General features: G+C 41.9%; 1 protein-coding gene across 2 annotated transcripts in view; it reads left to right on the top strand.

Annotated features, from left to right (window-relative positions):
• NFKB1 (nuclear factor kappa B subunit 1) overlaps window positions 1–17201 on the top strand; it is a 278175-nt gene that overhangs the window by 97420 nt on the left and 163554 nt on the right. The window contains exon 4 of one of the 2 annotated variants that reach the window (XM_029597052.1): window positions 6376–6413. In XM_029597052.1, coding sequence (XP_029452912.1) covers window positions 6376–6413 — 38 coding nt within the window. Of the gene's footprint in view, window positions 1–6372; window positions 6414–17201 lie in introns of both variants that reach the window. The other variant, XM_029597051.1, reaches the window with a different exon arrangement.

Here is a 17201-nt window from a genome sequence, read left to right as displayed (position 1 = left end):
AATCAATGGGCTTTGAACATTTTTGCTTTTCTCTTTCATTTGAGCTTTTCTCAGTCATTAAACGTGAAGGGACCTGTGACGGTACAATGTTCAAGGCGTGCCAACCAATTGAGAAGTCCCCTAAGGAATGGGGCAGAGAGGGGATAGTTGGAGCCGTACACACATTATGGAAAAGCCTGGACATTTTAGTAGAAGGGACACCCTTGGGAAAAATGAAGCAAAGCACGAGGAAGCACCCCATCCCCCCCACCCACTGCTTCCTTACCCCACCTCTGTCATAGCCCAGTGCTTGGGTTCTGACACACAAAAGCGCCACTGGAAATAGCTTGGCTGCTGACTTTTATAACATGTAAGGCACACCCTATTGCAACCCTCTTTTCCAGTCCTTTCGCAGTACCCCGGAAGGTGGAGGGGAAGAGCCAGAATCTGCAGAGCTCAACTTGGATTGTCCGGGGGGGGTTGGTCTTGGTTAAGACTTTCATTAACCACAGCCTTAAAACAGCAGTACAGCGTTTGTAAAAATGTCAGCTCACGTTTTTAGTTCTCTGTCACATTTTGTTGGTCTTATTCCCAGGTTTCCATTGCTTTTTGTTCAAAACTGTTTTAATTCCTATAATTTGATATTTCTTTGGTTATATTAAAAAAAAAAAAGTGTGAGCCTTTAAATATGCCCACTCCTTTATTTGCAGTAATTTGGTTCCCTGTGGTCACATTTCATCGATGTTGTTCCGCATTATGTAGATGTTTCAGATAGGTGTTTTATAATTCCTGGTTCACTGTAAGAAGTTTAGGAATTTTCTGAAATCCAGTGTTGATATTAAATTTATTAGCTGCCTTTTTGAATAAGAAATCCACCCAAAGCGGGATACAGCATGTTAGAGTGGTAATATAATATTTAAGACCCACAGGTGTAACTTTTTTTTTTAACAATTCTGATCTGAGGGTGAAGGTGGACTATAGACGAAACAATAGGCCTAAACTTAAAAATACAGGTCATTTCGTGCAACATCTCAGTAAAAAGGATAACATCTTATGCAGCGACTCAGCAACACAAGGTTGTAGCAGCACAGTCAGGCATTATAATACATAGTGCCAGGCAGGCCGCAGCAGTCTGCTTGTGGGGAGCAGATTTCAGACTGCTTTCTAGGGTGGAGGTAGTATGAGTTGGCATTAAGAGAGCCTGGTGGAAGAGCCAGGCTTTTATTTGCTTCCTAAAATGGGAGTAGCAATGCGTGTGGCAGAGCTTTTTTGGGCGAGAATTCATCAGGGCAGGTGCTGCTCTGTTTGTCGATGAATATCTTTTCTTTAGATTTCTTTTGTCTGTGTTATGGAGGTATCAAGTGAGGATCTTAGAGGTCTTGGTTCCTTTTAGAAGGACAGCCTCATTTTCAGATGCCTAGGTCTGTGTTTGCTCGTAGTGCCTTGTAGATCGTGGGTCAGGGTTTTGAATTTGAATGTATAGGAGAGTGGTAGCTAGAGCAGTTTGAGGGGAGAGAAATGATAGGAACATGTGGCTTACTGTCCACCATGCAGTATAATTTTCTGTTAGCAGACGTTTGTGAGGGGCTTTATCTGTGCATTACACTAATCCAGCCATGTGGTTACCATGGCATGGACATCTGTGACTAGGTTCTTTTTCTCAGTGAGAGGATGGCGTTTTCGTGAAAGAGGCAACTCTTTAACGTTGCCTGGATTCGTGGGAGCATAGTCAGTTTCGAGTCCAGCAGACGGTTGTTTTTGATATCCAGTGATGCCTTTGTATGAGAGAGCTGATTGATGTGGATGGGCCATACCACAGACAGATTTCAGTTTAGTAACAAAAAATGCTGAATTTACTGTATAAATGTGCCATATTCCACTTCAGCATGATAAATAGGTTGAGCTCCATATTCAGCGCCACTTGGCCAGATATGTTTGGACTTACTCATTTAAGTTGTGATATTTCAATATTTGGCCGCGTTTCGCAGCTGCTGCTTAGCTGGATAAGCTACTTATCCGGCTAACTATAGATGGTTGGGTATGTTCAGCAGCACAACTGTGTCGCCGAATATCCCAACCAATATGTTTTTCCAGCAGTGACTGATTTAGGCTTTTGCTACCCCTAGACACTGTTGGTGCTGTCACTCCACCTCCCTGCTCCCCTCCCTCCCCCAAAAAGGGACAACAGAGCAGAAGGTGTAAGGCACACAATATCAGCAATATCAGCGCTCATGATTGAGCTCCCGCTCTTCTAACGCGCGCCGATCTGTCTCTCCCGGGCGCCCGATCTAATGCTTAAATGGGCTGCTGCGGTAAAAAAGGAGGCGTATGGGGAAATTGTGTGTCCCTGGCACCTCCTCGGCATCGGGTGCCCAGGAGAGGTGGCTGTCAGTCCGGGTTAGGAAAACGGATGCTGAATTTTACGAGCGTCCGTTTTCTTAACTGTGCACAACCACGGGTTAGGAAAATGGCCACTTGTTAATTGAGTGCCCGGTTTTCCTAACTTAACCGCCAGCGACTTCTTTTAAATTTTTTTTCCCGTCTCCTAAAATTGATTTTTGCTTTTCCAGTTCTAAAGTTAACAGAAACAGCAGTATTTTCTGCTTTTCTGTGAACTTTAGGGGCTCCTCAGGAATTAACGCCTGCTCCTGTTCCCAGCACGGGATGGCAGTGGATGTGTGGCGGGTGCTGTAATAGGGAACAGAGCTGTTCCTCTTTGCCCCTTCTAGCCTCACCCTTACCTTCTTGATCTCTGCACTAGGAGGGGAAAGAAAGACTGGAGCAGGAATCAGAGGACTGTTCTCTGCTGAGTGAGATTCAGCACAGCTGAGAGGCAGAAACCTTCAGCTGGCCTGCTGCTCCCCCAGAGTTTTGCTGCCCTAGACACAGGCCTAGTGTACTTATTGGCAAATCCAGGCCTGATTTCTGGCTAACTTGCTCAGCTGGAGAGTGGCTGAATGTGGACCTCTATGATTTTTCAGTGTGGGCTCAGTGAATATTGTGAACTGTTGCAGAGATTTTATGCTGTTTTATATATAATGTGGTGTTCTTGGTTTCTCACCCATTTATAATACATGGTTTATTTTTCACTAAAATAGATACCTTAGGTTCAAAAATGTTTCCAAAATATTTTAGGAGTCATAACTTAGCTTTTTTCTCTTGTGTTTGTTTTCTCAAATTTTTTGCTTATTTTGCTGTTTTTTATTTTGATTTCTTTCTTTTACGTATTTTGCTCCTGTTTGTGTGTTGTCATTTTTTAGGTTTTTTGCTCTTTCTCCCTCCCAATTTTGCCTTTGTTCTCCTCCCAGGCTCCCCCCTCATGCCCACCCTCTCCCCCACTTCTCTCTCTCTCTCTGGTTTCCATGTACGCTCCCCCTCCCCTTCCTCTTTACATCCTCATCGTGTCTTGACCCAACTGGCGGCAGCAGCAAGCCCCTGTGCACCAGGACCTGGGCAGATGCAGCAGATCAGGGTGGTACAAGGGCCCAAGTTTTAGGTGCCCAGCCACCCTGGCACTTGGGATTTTTCCAGCCCTGCGTTTATGCGCTTTTGTATTTTTTCAAGACACATGACACATTTAGTTTTGATGCTCTTTTGCAAATTTGACATGTTCTAATGCTCTTGCTTTTAATTTTTTCCTCATTTCATTTCTGCTTTCTACCCATTCTGTGAGATTTCTTTCCCTTCCCTTATTTGTGTTTGATTTAGTTTTTCTCATTTTTGTCCTGGCAGCTTCCTCCTGTTTCTTTTAGGAGCTTAAAGATTTTTTTTTCTTTATTTTTTTTTTTTTTTATATGTAAATAATTTTTATTGTCAATCATGGCAGATAAAACACATACAGAAAATTTAACAATCAGTACTGAACGATAAGTACACAGCAAATAAGCCCAAGCGGGCCAAAGTGCTTCAAAATATGATTGACCAATTTTAGAAACAGACCCCAATCCCAACGCCCACCCCCCAAACAACTGGGTATGCATTAAAAGAGGTAAGGATAGTGATAAGAGAGAGAGAGGTATGGAACACCCGTACATGGTAGGGAGCATTTATACAATAAAAGATAACAACTAAAGAGAGTCAGGGAATCAGTAAAAGCTGCGAAACATGATATTGCTTAGCCACAAACATATGCAATCAAGTGTTGAGAAGAGCTTGCTCATCTAGCCATGATGTGTAAGGCCCCCAAATTTTACCAAACGCACCTATGCGATCCTGATGCACCGCTGTAAGTCTCCCCAGTTGATAATATGAATGAAGCCTATTTTGAATCTATTCTTCTCCCACCAGTCACCTGCCTGGCTCAGCCGTTACAGTGACAGTCCTCAGCTAGGATTCACAGACCAAAGCTGCAGCCCAGCGTGTGCGCATCCCAATCTTGGCCACTAGGTGTTGTCTTTTGTGCAGTGGCTGAGATGTTCTCTCCTGACCACTGCCTACCCCCTCTCTAGGGCTTTCATCACTGCCTCTAACCTTACCCAGCCCTGGCTAACCCAGGAGCAGAAACTGATTTAGTTCTTGCTTTGTAATTTAATAATCCTCCATGGTAGACAATTTACTTAAAACCTTAAGAAGATGCCCATGCAGGAAGAACAGATTTTCCCAGTCATCCACTCATCAGCAAGCCCATCTTTACCCCCCATCCCCTGCCAGCTCTCCCTTCTCTCCCTCCTCCTACTAAGAATCTCCCTCTCTCTCCCCTCCCCACCGCCACACTCTGCGACAGCATTCATCCTTACCGATGGTGGCTCAGCAGTGAGCTTACGGAGGCTCCCACACTCTGCAACACTGCACTTCTGCTTGGGAAGTGCTTCTGGTGGACAGGGCCTGCTTGAAATGCATTCATGGCAACAGACAGCAGGCTCTTTGGCTGCTTGGGGGGGAAGGTGAGGAAGCAGGGCTTGAAACGTGGCATGGACAACACCGGAAGGTGAGTGCTTCATGTATGGAAGGCGGAACTTGAAACACAGCGTGTGCTTTGGCCCATACTAACTTCCAGCAGTGGCTGGAGGCCTTGAAGCACCGCATCTGTAGCTCCGGAGCAGCTTTTTAATCAGCCTAAAATTAAGGTGAAAATCTGTTTAAACCAATTGTCGCCTTTGGGAAAAATCCGGGGATTTATGGGTGAAAATCGGTTTAAACTGAAAATGAAGGACCCTGCTTAGTTGGTGTGCACAAACTAAAATTACTGCATTAAAATTCTCCCTTTTCTTTCGGATTGTAAGTTACTGTTGTTTTATGGTCCTGGCTTCTCTCCACCAAAACAAACTCCGATATTTACCTGGAAAAATAAGAGGACTGTTTATCAACCTATTTACTCCTGTTCTTTTTCTTATCATAATGATAAATTCCCAGGAAAAATAAAGAGCAATAAAAACCGAAAACGAAAATCCCTAGAAATAAGTGAAAATATAAGTAATGCATGTCTCTACTGAAGACGGCTTACTGAATTAACAGACATACTTGGGAACAAGAGTGCTCCGTGAAATAAGCAAAATGGTTGGAAGGTTGGTGAGGGACTGATTCCATGTACCCCATTTACCATCTGGAAACCCACTCTACTCTCAAAACTGCAACAGCCAAAAATTCAGCAGGGTAGAGCTCTCAACAGTGCGACTACCAACACTGTCTTTTTAAGTAATTCGGTTGTAATTCGTTATTAGGGGACTTGGTAGTTTGAAAAATTAGACTCTTTTTCTGTTTGGTTTAACAATCCTTCCAGTTTTTTTTTTTTAAAGAAAGGTGCTGGAATATAAATTATTCCTGGTGCGACCATGGTGTGTAAATGTCTGAATCATAAATCAGTTGCATAGTGAGGAGTGTGATAGGACGCTCATAATTAGTGAGGCTTAGCCTTCTTGTCTCTCTGTGATTTACAACACTGTGTGCATGCTAAATCAAACCAGGTATTCCAGGGACTTTCTGATGACACATTCCTGACGTTTATTTCCCGTTAAGCTATAAGTGTGGCACCACCAGTCAATCTGTGGAACTCATTATAGTTATGGCAATCTTCAGAGCCATTTCCATGGGTAAATAAAACGCATTTTACCCACAGAAATAGGGACTTTGAATATTGCCCAACCTCTCTGTTTTAGTATTCCAGTGATGCGTGCTTTGTGCCAAAAAAAATTACATACGGAGAAAACAGGCACAAATCTCCGTGCGTAATTGTTCACTGGGCAGTTCCCTTGCACTTTTGCTCTGATTATGGTGCAAGTCCCTTGGATGAAAGGCCCCCACAGATTTTGCACCCTGGTGCCCAGTTTTAATTGTTCACCCCATCGTCACCATATTGCTTTTGTGTTTGATGATATTGTCTTGATATGACTTTATGGCATTCTGTTTATTGCTGTACTTCAGGACCTTACAGGTTTTTTTTGTTTTTTAAATCAGCAGATGGACCATACATTCAAATCATGGAGCAGCCAAAACAGGTAAGGAAGACTTTCATAGTGATTTCCTTAAGTATAAATGGGTTGTTTTCAGCATAGGGGCCATTAACAATAGCTCAAAATATAGAGAGGGATCTGAATTTGGTTTGACTTAGTATTCTCTGTTTCTGGTTTTAATGATTTTCACTGATAGATTACATGGGCTTTATTAATTTATTAAAAACATTTGTTTTTTATGTACTTACATTCATTTTTTTAATTGATGCAGTCTTTTCTCTTTAGTTTTGTTTTTTTTGTTTTGTTTTGTTTTTTAACATCACATGCTTTTCTGAAGCAATTGTGAAATGTAAACCTTACTATGATTGGCTTACTTAGGAAATGCTCTCTGGCTAGTACCGTGTTTCCCCGAAAATAAGACAGTGTCTTATATTAATTTTTGCTACCAAAGATGCACTAGGCCTTATTTTCAGGGGATGTCTTATTTTTCCATGAAGAAGAATTCACATATATTGTTGAACAAAAAAAATGAACATTTATTATATTCTGAATAGTTGTCTGGTTATGCTGGTTTATGATGACAACTAACTGTGAATCCTGCAGGGTAAAAAAAATCACAGCTGCATGCTCTGGTGTTCTGTGCGACGGGCATGCTCCCAAATAAAAACTTTGCTAGGTCTTACTTTCGGGGGAGGTCTTATATTTAGCAATTCAGCAAAACCTCTACTAGGTCTTATTTTCGGGGGATGTCTTATTTTCGGGGAAACAGGGTACTTCTGCCTCCATTTAACTGTGAAAATGCAAATTTGTACCCAGCACAACCTTAGCGTTTTTCCTAGGGAGGAAGGAGGAGTTATTGATTTACATATGCAGTGTAGATATGTAAACCCCCTCCACCAATGGGAACGACAACGTAAATAACTCTACATAAGAAATTGCCATACTGGGTGAGACCAAGGGTCCATCCAGCCCAGCATCCATTTAGAATGGGCATGAATAACTCACACCCACACAACTAAAGGTTCTTCCAGGGGAGGGGAGGCTGGAGCAGAAAATAAAAATAAAATAAAATAGACCCCCAATATTCATTCCTTTCCTAATAATTCCCAAAATTCCGTTTGCTTTTTTGACCACTGCAGCACATTGAGTTGATGATTTCAATATATTTGTGCATCACTTTGTACCTGTCCACATTAAGTTTTATCTGCCATTTGGATACCCAATCTTCCGGGCTCGCAAGGAGGTCCTGCAATTTTTCACAATCCACCTGTAATTTAAATAATTGTGTATGATCTGCAAATTTGATAACCTCACTTTTTGTTCCCCTTTCCAGATAATTTATAAATATATTAAAAAGCACCAGTCCAAGTACAGATCCCTGAGGCACCCCATTATTTACCTTTCTCCACTGAGAAAACTGACCATTTAATCCTATTCTCTGTTTCTGATCTTTTAGCCAGTTTGCAATCCACAAAAGGACATCGCCACCTATCCCATGAGGAACTTTGTCAAACACCTTCTGAAAATCCAAATACACTAAATCTACTGACTCAAGTTTATCCACATATTTATTAACCCCTTCAAAAAAATGCAGCAGATTTGTGAGGCAAGACTTCCCTTGGGTAAATCCATGCTGGCTGTGTCCCATTAAACCAAGTCTATCTATGTGTTCTGGGATTTTGTCCTTTTGAATAGTTTCCACGATTTTTCCCAGCACTGTCGTCAGGCTCACCAGCCATACTTTCCTGGATCATCCGAGAGCCCTTTTTTAAATATCAGAGTTACATTGGCCACCCTCCAATCTTCAGGTAGAATGGACAATTTTAATGATAGGTTATCATTTACTAGTAATAAATCTGAAATTTCATGTGTGATTTCTTTCAGAAGTGATTTGCTACTCTTCAATCTAGCCTACATCTTCCATGTTCATTGTGATTTGGTTCAGTTTATCTGAATCATCACCCTTGAAAACTGTTTCCGGAATAGGTACCTCTCCAACAACCTCATTAGTAAACACCAAAGCAAAGATTTTGTGTAGTCTTTCTGCAATGGCCTTATCTTCTCTAAGTGCCCCTTTTACCACTCAGTCATCTAACGATCCAACTGACTCCCTCCCAGGCTTCTTGATTCTGATATTTTTAAAAAAGTTTTATTATGAGTTTTTCCTGCATGGCCAGCTTCTTTTCAAATTCTCTTAGCGTATGTTATCAATGTTTTACATTTAACTTGCCAATGCTTATTCGTTTTCCTGTTTTCTTCAGATGGATCCTTCTTTCAATTTTTGAAGGGAGTTCTTTTGGCTAAAATAGCCTCTTTTATCTTGCCTTTTAACCACGTTGGCAGTTGTTTGGCCTCCCTTTCACCCTTTTTAATATGAGGAATACATCTGGACTGTACTTCTAGAATAGTACTTTTAAACAATATCCATACGTATTGTACACTCTTAACCTTTGTAGCTGCACCTTTCAATTTTTTTATATTTTCCTCATTTTATCAAAGTCTCCCTTTTGAAAATTATGCTAGAGCTGCCCCACCACCGTTACCTCTTGCACCAAATCCTGCTTTCCACTAAGATGTTACATTTACCCAGTCAATATTGGGGTAATTGAAATCTCCCATTATTATTGTTCTGCCCAATTTGTTAGCTTCCCTAATTTCTCTTAGCATTTCATCATCCATCTGATCATTTTGGCCAGGGATTTCTACCCATAAAGTACTGTGCATTTGGCCTCCTGTATGATTTTTATCCTGTTGGGCTCTCTGCCATCCTGAATATAAAGAGCCATCCTCCCCACCAGGTTGATCCATCCTTTCACTGCGATATAATTTGTATCCCATTGGTTATCCTCCTTCCACCAGGTCTCTGAGATGTGAATTATATCTACCTTTTCATTCAGTGCTTATACACACTAACTCTCCCACATTACTTCTTAGACTTCTGGCATTGACATTCAGACATTTCAAAGTATATTTTTTGTTTATATTAACAACTTGCTTATCAGTTGATAGGGAATCCTTTAACTCAGATGGTACTTTACTTGTAGGCACATGGACTATTTTTGCTTTTATTGGAACCTCTCTGTTGGGATGACCTAACTCTCCTGTTTCATTAGTATCTTTCAAAGATACTTCCCTCTGAACCATGCCCTGCTGAGCATCTGTCGGCTGTCTTCCTTGTTCTAGTTTAAAAGCTGCTCTATATCCTTTGTAAAAGTTAGGACCAGCAGCCTGGTTCCACCCTGGTTAGATGGAGCCTGTCCTTTTTGGCAAAGACTACTCCATCCCCAAAAGGTTGCTCAATTCCTTACAAAACTGAATCCCTCTTCCCTGCACCACTATCTTATCCACTCATTGGGACTCCAGAGCTCTGCCTGCCTCTGGGTACCTGTGATTGGAATAAGAGATAATGCTTTACTTTTTTCTCTCAGTCTCCAGCCACACTGCAAATAAGTCTCTCACCTTGTGGCTACTTCTCTCTATCGCTCTCTTTCTCTTCCTTTAAACAAAAGCATTGTTATCTTTTATACTTAATTTAAAAGGCTCATTAGTATCGCCCCTCATTGTCTCCAGGCTCACCCAAGTAAGTTCTGATGCAAAAGCCTACAATTCATCAGTTTGAATAAAACTATTTTCATGGAAAGCTAATTATAATAAATTCTAGTCTCTCTGTTAATGTCCATTTGGTGCAAGTGTAGTCCAGAAAATAATACACACTGGCTTCCAGCCAAAGGTGCTTCCCCCTGCTGACATCACAAAAGGTGTTAATGACCCTTATTTCAGCTTCAGAGGATCATTTGTTTTACCCTCAGTTGTCCTAGGAGAAAGTAGAGTTGTTTACCTGTAACAGGTGTTCTCCTAGGACAGCAGGATGTTAGTTCTCATGAAACTTGCCTACCACCCCGCAGAGTTGGGTTTCTCCTTTATTATTTTATTTTTTCTTAATTCTATGTTATGAGACTGAAGAAGGATCCTGCGTGGATAGTGGCATGCTGGGCATGCTCAGTGTGCCAGTCAAAGTTTCTATAAGTTTTCCATGCCAGGCTTCATCTGATGATGTCACCCCATGTGCGGCGACTAACATCCTGCTGTCTTAGGAGAACACTTGTTACAGGTAAGCAACTCTGCTTGTTCTGAAACAGAACCATTTCCTGGTATTTTTTCCATTCTGATCTCAGTGCACCTATCTAGAAAAAAATGTTGACAGCCCCTCATTGAGAGACAAGCCCAAGTCAACATACATAAGGGTCTATTAACTAATATGTTAAAAAGCCCTTTAATGCATGGTTTTAATGCATTCTAGGTGCTTTGGTATTCACTAAACTGTGGTAACTGAGTGCTGCATTTTAGTGAATACCGCAGTAATGTTCCCATGGCCAGGAACACGTGGACATTATCTGCCTGTTTCCACCCACAGGAACGCACGCTCTGACCCTTCCACCCCCCTCTTCTCCCCACTGATGCTTACAAGGATCTGAAAACTATAGTAAGAAACCCCCAGCATCAAAGCAAATCCCCCTCCCAAAAAGGCTCTCCCTGAAGGGCATCCCTCAGAAGTTTACATTTCTAAACCCCACCCACAATGCAGAAAAATGATTCTTTGGGTGCCAAAGATGCAATAGCAATCCCAATTCACTCCTGTCTTGCTGGTACTGTCATCCTCGGTAGCATTGGCTGACCCAAAACCAGTGGCATACTAAGGGGGGGGGGGGGTTGTCCCCGAGTGTCAGCCAGGAGGAGGGGTGCCATCAGGAAGTCCCCAACTGGGGCCACAGACAGAACGCAAAGAACTCCTGGGGCCAAAAAGAAGAGAGACTAACTGCCAGCAGAGATCTGAATCATCCTTTGGGGGGAGGGGGGGAGAGTGTGGAGGCGTTTGTGCCAGAATCCATGCTTTCACGATTCCCCAGCAGGTACCTCCTTGCACTGCAGGAAGGACTCCGATAGCCCCAAGCGGCATCTGCTGCACTTTGGCAGGAAGCACCATCAACATGCGTCTGCTGGCATAGAGGAGGGGGCAGTGCTGTTTACTTGTATCTTCCCGCGTGGTGCAGAGGAATCAACCCTAGAGGGGAAGAGATGACTGTCACCATGAATAAGGGGTGTCTGGGAGGGTTAGGAGAAAGGAGGAAGTGCTTCCTTGGATTTTGGTGCTTGTAGATGGAATCTTGGTAGGAAGGGAAAGGACTTCGTGGGATATTTGAGAGAAGTGTAGACTATGGAGAGATTACTTGAAGGGGGTCATAGGGCAGAGGCTGCTTGAGGTGTCTTGGGAGACGGAAAGGGTATCATGAGGGCTTTTGGGGGAATACAGAAGGCAATCTCAATCTCAAGGAAGGGAACCCCTCTTGTCATTCAGTCATGGGTAGGGGGCCCTTTTCTGGCTGATTTGCCCTGGGCCCTTTTACCCTCTAAGGTCACCCCTGGTAAAGCTTATTTCACCAGCAGCCAGAGTGGAACAGGTCCCCAGGACTTTTATCAACAGTCAAAGAAGAGAGGGAGAGAGTGCAAGTAAGACAGAGAGCATATGAAAAAAAGTGATAGTGATTATGTGTGAGACAGTGAGACCATGTATGAAAGACAGCATGAGAGTGTGTACGAGAGTGTGTGTATCAGTGTGAGACAAAGTGTGTCTGTGAGAGAGAGAGACAAAGCATATATAAATGAGTATGTGTGTGAGAGAAAGCATCTATGAGTAAGTGAGTGTATTTGATGTTTTATGAAGAATGGTTATTCTATTTTTCCATTATTGCTCTGGCTTGTAGCAGTGTCCAGTTCAGTTTTGTCTACATACTTTTATTTATACTTTGTCTCTGTATTGTGTATTTGGTGAGGATCTATGTATGTTCTGCATGTGTGACCAAAGTGAGGTATTCTGCAAGCATATAGTTTCTGTATAGAGATTTATAGTAGCCTGACTTGTCCTAATAGGAGATGTATTGATGTTTTAGGGCCTGGTGTAGTATTTGCACTATTGCCTTTTCAAAAGTGGGATTGAATGTGGCAGTTGGTGCTGTTTGGTATGGGAGGTTTACGATATATAGAGAGCTTCTCCCCTCCACCCATGAGCATCCCACCTCTCTCCCCCTGGATTGTGTGTGTGTGTGTGTGTGTTTGTGTGTGTGTGTGTGTGTATGTGTGAATGAGAGCCCGCCTGCGTTTTGTGTGTGTGAATGGGATTATGCCTGTATTGTGTGTGTGTGTGTGTGTGTGTGTGTGTGTGTGTGTGTGTGTGTGTGTGTGTGTGTGTGTGAAGAGGATTATGCCTGCATTGTGTGTGTAGGTAGTAATTTGTGCTGCCTCCACTAATCCAAGACAAGCTCAGGGTGACTGAAAATAATCAGGATTAGTAGCTTGGGATCTATTTATTTATTTGGGTACTTGCCAAGTACCTGTGACTTGGTTGGCCACTGTTGGACACAGAATACTGGACTTGATGGACCCTTGGTCTGACCCAGTATGGCATTTCTTGTGTCCTTATGTAAAAAATTTCAGACATGGAGGGTGAGAAATTTTTACATCCTTGTTAGTTTTAATTATTGGGTGTCTGATGTGTCTGCCATTTTGAAATATTTTATTACTGTTTAGAAAAATTGTAAAATTTTGTATGAGCTCTTAATTAATCTGCGTCTCAAAGAAAATATTAATAATTATGATAGAGGTCTATTAAATGAGTGACATGGAATGGGTAAACACAAATCATAGTTTACTCTTTCAGAAAGTTCAAAGACTAGGGGACATACAATGAAGTTACTAAGTTGTACATTTAAGTCAAATGGGAGAAAATATTTATTTATTTATTTAAAATCTTTTCTATACCGTCACTAAGTTATCTACCATCGCAACAGTTTACAAGTTGGCACATAAATAAATGTGGGGAAATTGTACTATCGTACATTCTAACAGGTGCCATCAAAGGTTCAGTTACAATAAATCATTAAAGATGACTAATTGTTTAGTGAAGTAGGTCATGACCGGGTGTACCAGGAAGGTACTGTTTATGGGTAAAATTCACTATTCATAGTGTTACAAATATGTTTATAGTGATGTAGAGTTCATGGATCCCTCTACTGCATGTTACTAATTGTTGTGTATCGATGCTCTTCTGCCTCTTCCTGAATGTTTTCTAATTTCCCGTCTCTTTATAGAATGCTTGTTTAAAAAGCCATGTTTTTAAACTTTTCTTGAATGTTTTGAGATCTCTTTGTAATCTGATCTTAGTTGGCATTGTGTTCCAAAGTGTGGGGCCAGCTAATGATAAAGCCCTTTCTCTCACTTGGGTTAGTCTTGCTGTTTTTACTGAAGGAATGGTCAATAGTGCTTTATTTGCTGATCAAAGGTTTCTGTGTGGCACGTGTACTCATAATGCTGTGTTTAGCCAGTCCGATTTTTCATCATGTATTAGCTTATGTATGGTACATAAGGCTTTGTATTCTATTCTGTGTTGTATGGGTAGCCAGTGTAATTCCGCTAGGGTTTCTGTTATATGGTCCCTCCTTCCTTTTCCAGTTAGTATTCTGGCTGCAGTGTTTTGTAGTATTTGAAGTGGTCTTAATGTTGTATTTGGGAGACCTAGTAAAAGTGCATTGCAGTAGTCAGTGCTGGAAAAGACCAGTGCCTGAAGTACTGTTCCGAAATGATCTTGTGTTAGTAGTGGTTTTAGCCTTCTGAGGATCATTAATTTTGCATAGCCAACCTTTACTTTCAGTGAAATGTGTTGTTTTAGGTTGATTTCAGGGTCCATTATTATTCCAAGGTTACGAACTTTTTCAGCTAGTTCAATTTTCTGGTTGTCCTTGAGGGTTATTGGAGTTTGGCTGATTTCAGTATTTTTTCGTTCTAAGTGTAGAAATTCTGTTTTATCAATATTAATCACAAGTTCCATTTGGTTTATTAGTTGTCTTATAATGTTTAGGTACATGTTAGCTAGGTTTAGTGTTTTCTCTAATGTGTCTTCTATGGGTAGGATTAGTTGAATGTCGTCTGCATAGATGTAATGTATGATTCCTAGTCCTGCAAGCAGATGGCATAAGGGTGGCATGTATATGTTAAAGAGGGTTGCAGAAAGGGCTGATCCCTCAATGCACAGTGAAACTCTGGAATTTGTTGCCAGAGGAGGTGGTGAAAACTGTTTAGTGTAGCTGGGTTTAAAAAAGGTTTGGATAGATTCCCGGAAGAAAAGTCCATAAATCCATCATTAAGGTGGAGTTGCAGAAATCCACTGCTTATCCCTGAGCTAAGCAGCATGGCATCTTATTGACCTTTTGGGATCCTGCCAGGTACTTGTGATCTGGATTGGCCACTGTTGGAAACAGGATACTGGGCATGATGGACCTTTTGCTGTGTCCCAGTATGGCAAGACGTATGTATCTCAGGGAAGCTCCATCGTTTCCTTTCTGTGATGGAAACCCAGGAAAGATGCATCATGAAGTGACTTGTCCCGCCCTGGTGACACCAGCCCTGGTTCCAGAGCTCAAAAGCTATGGAGGGGAAAGTACTTCAGGCAAATCGGGGATCTCCCGCGGGGACATTAAAGGAGGTCATTTTAAGCTTCATCAGTATTTGCTTCCAAATCTGTATTCCTGTGGAAGTATTCTTACGAAGACCCCAGGTTTTAAGGACATTCTGGAAGCCAGTCGATTCAAGTCTCGGCTTCTGCCTTTAGGGAAGTTACAGAATAAAGAAGAGCTCCATGGAAGGGTTAACTGAAGCCTTGTTGACAATAAAATGTGCAGACTGTCACAGCCCAGCCTTTTCAGTGCAAGTGGTTGATTATGAAACGGTGTTCCAGGTGCCCCTGTAGTCCTTCTTCTTTAGAAGCTGTCGGCTACCACAAATCTCATGATCATAAAGCAAGCCTGTTTCTCTTTCAGAGGGTTTCAGAGACTGTGGTGTGGCCACTTTGCACCTGCACATGTGTTAAAGCAATAAAAGTGATTTTATTTTACAACAGAGCTGTTGACACAGCAACAGAGTTTTCCAGGGCAGTCTAGTCAGCTGGATTGCCAGGCAGTAGTACTAGCTTACTTCCATTTAAGAAGATAAAATTCATTCTGAGGGCAGTTTTCCAAAGCTAAATGGCTACTTGCATGGCTTTTTCAAAATTGCCTACCCTGTATGTGGGTAAAAGCAGGCGAGTCGTTCCCACCGCATTCTCATGGAGGCATTCCCAGGGCAGGGTTAGGCATGTTGCATTTCCAGGAAAAAATTTGCCTGCATAAAAAGCACATACAAATTTCTGCGGAGACTTTGTCCATGGGCAGTTTTCAAAGGGAAATTAATATGTTCATTCCTTTTGAGAAATGAGAAATCAACGGATAAAATACCCGCAGACTTTGACCGTCTGCATAGTTTTGCAAATTAACCCCTTGTATGACCAGACACTGTGAATCCCCAGTATAAGAGCCTCCAGTGAGCTATTTATATTCTTGCATTGATCACCCCCAAAAGTAAGAAATTCTCTCTTCCAAGTCCAAAAATCCCTCTGTGCTTCTTGTTTACACAAAGGATGTTATTCCATGCAGCATCGTGAATGTTGCACCGAACGTGCACATTAGAAGAAGGCACCATGTAATTTTCTAAGCGAAGATATTTATCAAATGCCCAGTCAGATTTAGTAGGATTTCTATATTTTATTTAACTAAAAATCAGCTTCATTCAGTATTTTAGTCTTAAGTTGATGATACATTTAATCAGAATATTTGGGCATGCAGTGCAAGAAATCTTTCTCTCCCCTTTTGGGTTCTCATTTGGGGAAGGAGGGAGGGGATGGACTTGTGACTCTTTAATTGTGGGAGGGTGTGTTTTGGGAGGGGGGGGGCACCATGGTGTAGAGCGGGCAAGTGAAAACTTTTTAAAAACTAATTTTGCCTCTGCATCAAAACCTCGTACCCAAGAACAGTGTGACAGGATACACAGCGCACAGCATCCCGTCTTTGAGGTGAGCTAGTCATTGTCAGAAGAAATTAGTGATAGGTGTGAAATATTATGTGGGCTGGCAAGCATCCGTACATTCAAACTAGAATACCAGAGGATGTGTGCTAAGAAAAAGCTTTGGCTTCTTAAAAAAAAAAAAAAAAAAAAAAAAGAAAACTTTCATTTTTAAAACCCTCATTTGAACTTTTCCATAAAAGGAAGGGTTAGCAGTGGGGCTCGGTGGTGGTTTGGAGCACACGAAAGCCAAATGTGAATTCCAGCGCCAGCACTGCTTGCCGCCTCTTCGTGATATGAAAAAGACAGCAAAACCTTTCCAGACTAGATCTCTCATGACTTGCCTCGGTGTAGGCTTGGAAAATCACCAAAGCCTGTCATTCGACGAAATAGACCCCCAAGCCCCGGGTTGTATTGCTATTTCTTCCATACGATGGCCCAGAGCCGTACGGCAGCCATAGCCATGCATAGCTGTTGCTTTCCAAAACGTTGTTCCCTGGCCTTGGGTGAATTCCTTATTCAAAGAGGTAGCTCATAAATGCAAATACATAAATACACATTGCGAAACTAGCGGCAAAAAATCTTAGCGTGAAGACCTTTTGAAGAGTAGAAGAGGCACAGTAAAATTGCAGTTCAGCAGTTTGCTGCAACTTTCTGTCTTTGGCTGCTTTAAGGTGTAGCTGTTGAGTAATGCTCTGGCTTGTCTGGCCTAAGACGACTTGTGAGGAGAGGGGGGCAGAGTGATTCTGACCACAAAGCAAAGCAATTCAAGCAATGGGGGGGGGGGGGGGCCTTAGTATATCCCATACTTTTTCCAGCCATATATTTTTCTGAAAATGTTCCAAGGTTTCCTAGTGTCTCTCTTTATTTTTATTTATTTTTTTTGTTTTGGGATGGTTTTCTGTC

This window comes from Rhinatrema bivittatum, chromosome 1 (assembly GCF_901001135.1).
Source record: "Rhinatrema bivittatum chromosome 1, aRhiBiv1.1, whole genome shotgun sequence".
Lineage (NCBI taxonomy): Eukaryota > Metazoa > Chordata > Amphibia > Gymnophiona > Rhinatrematidae > Rhinatrema > Rhinatrema bivittatum.
Note: the sequence above shows the minus strand (reverse complement) of the source record. Positions and strands in the feature narration are given on the sequence as shown.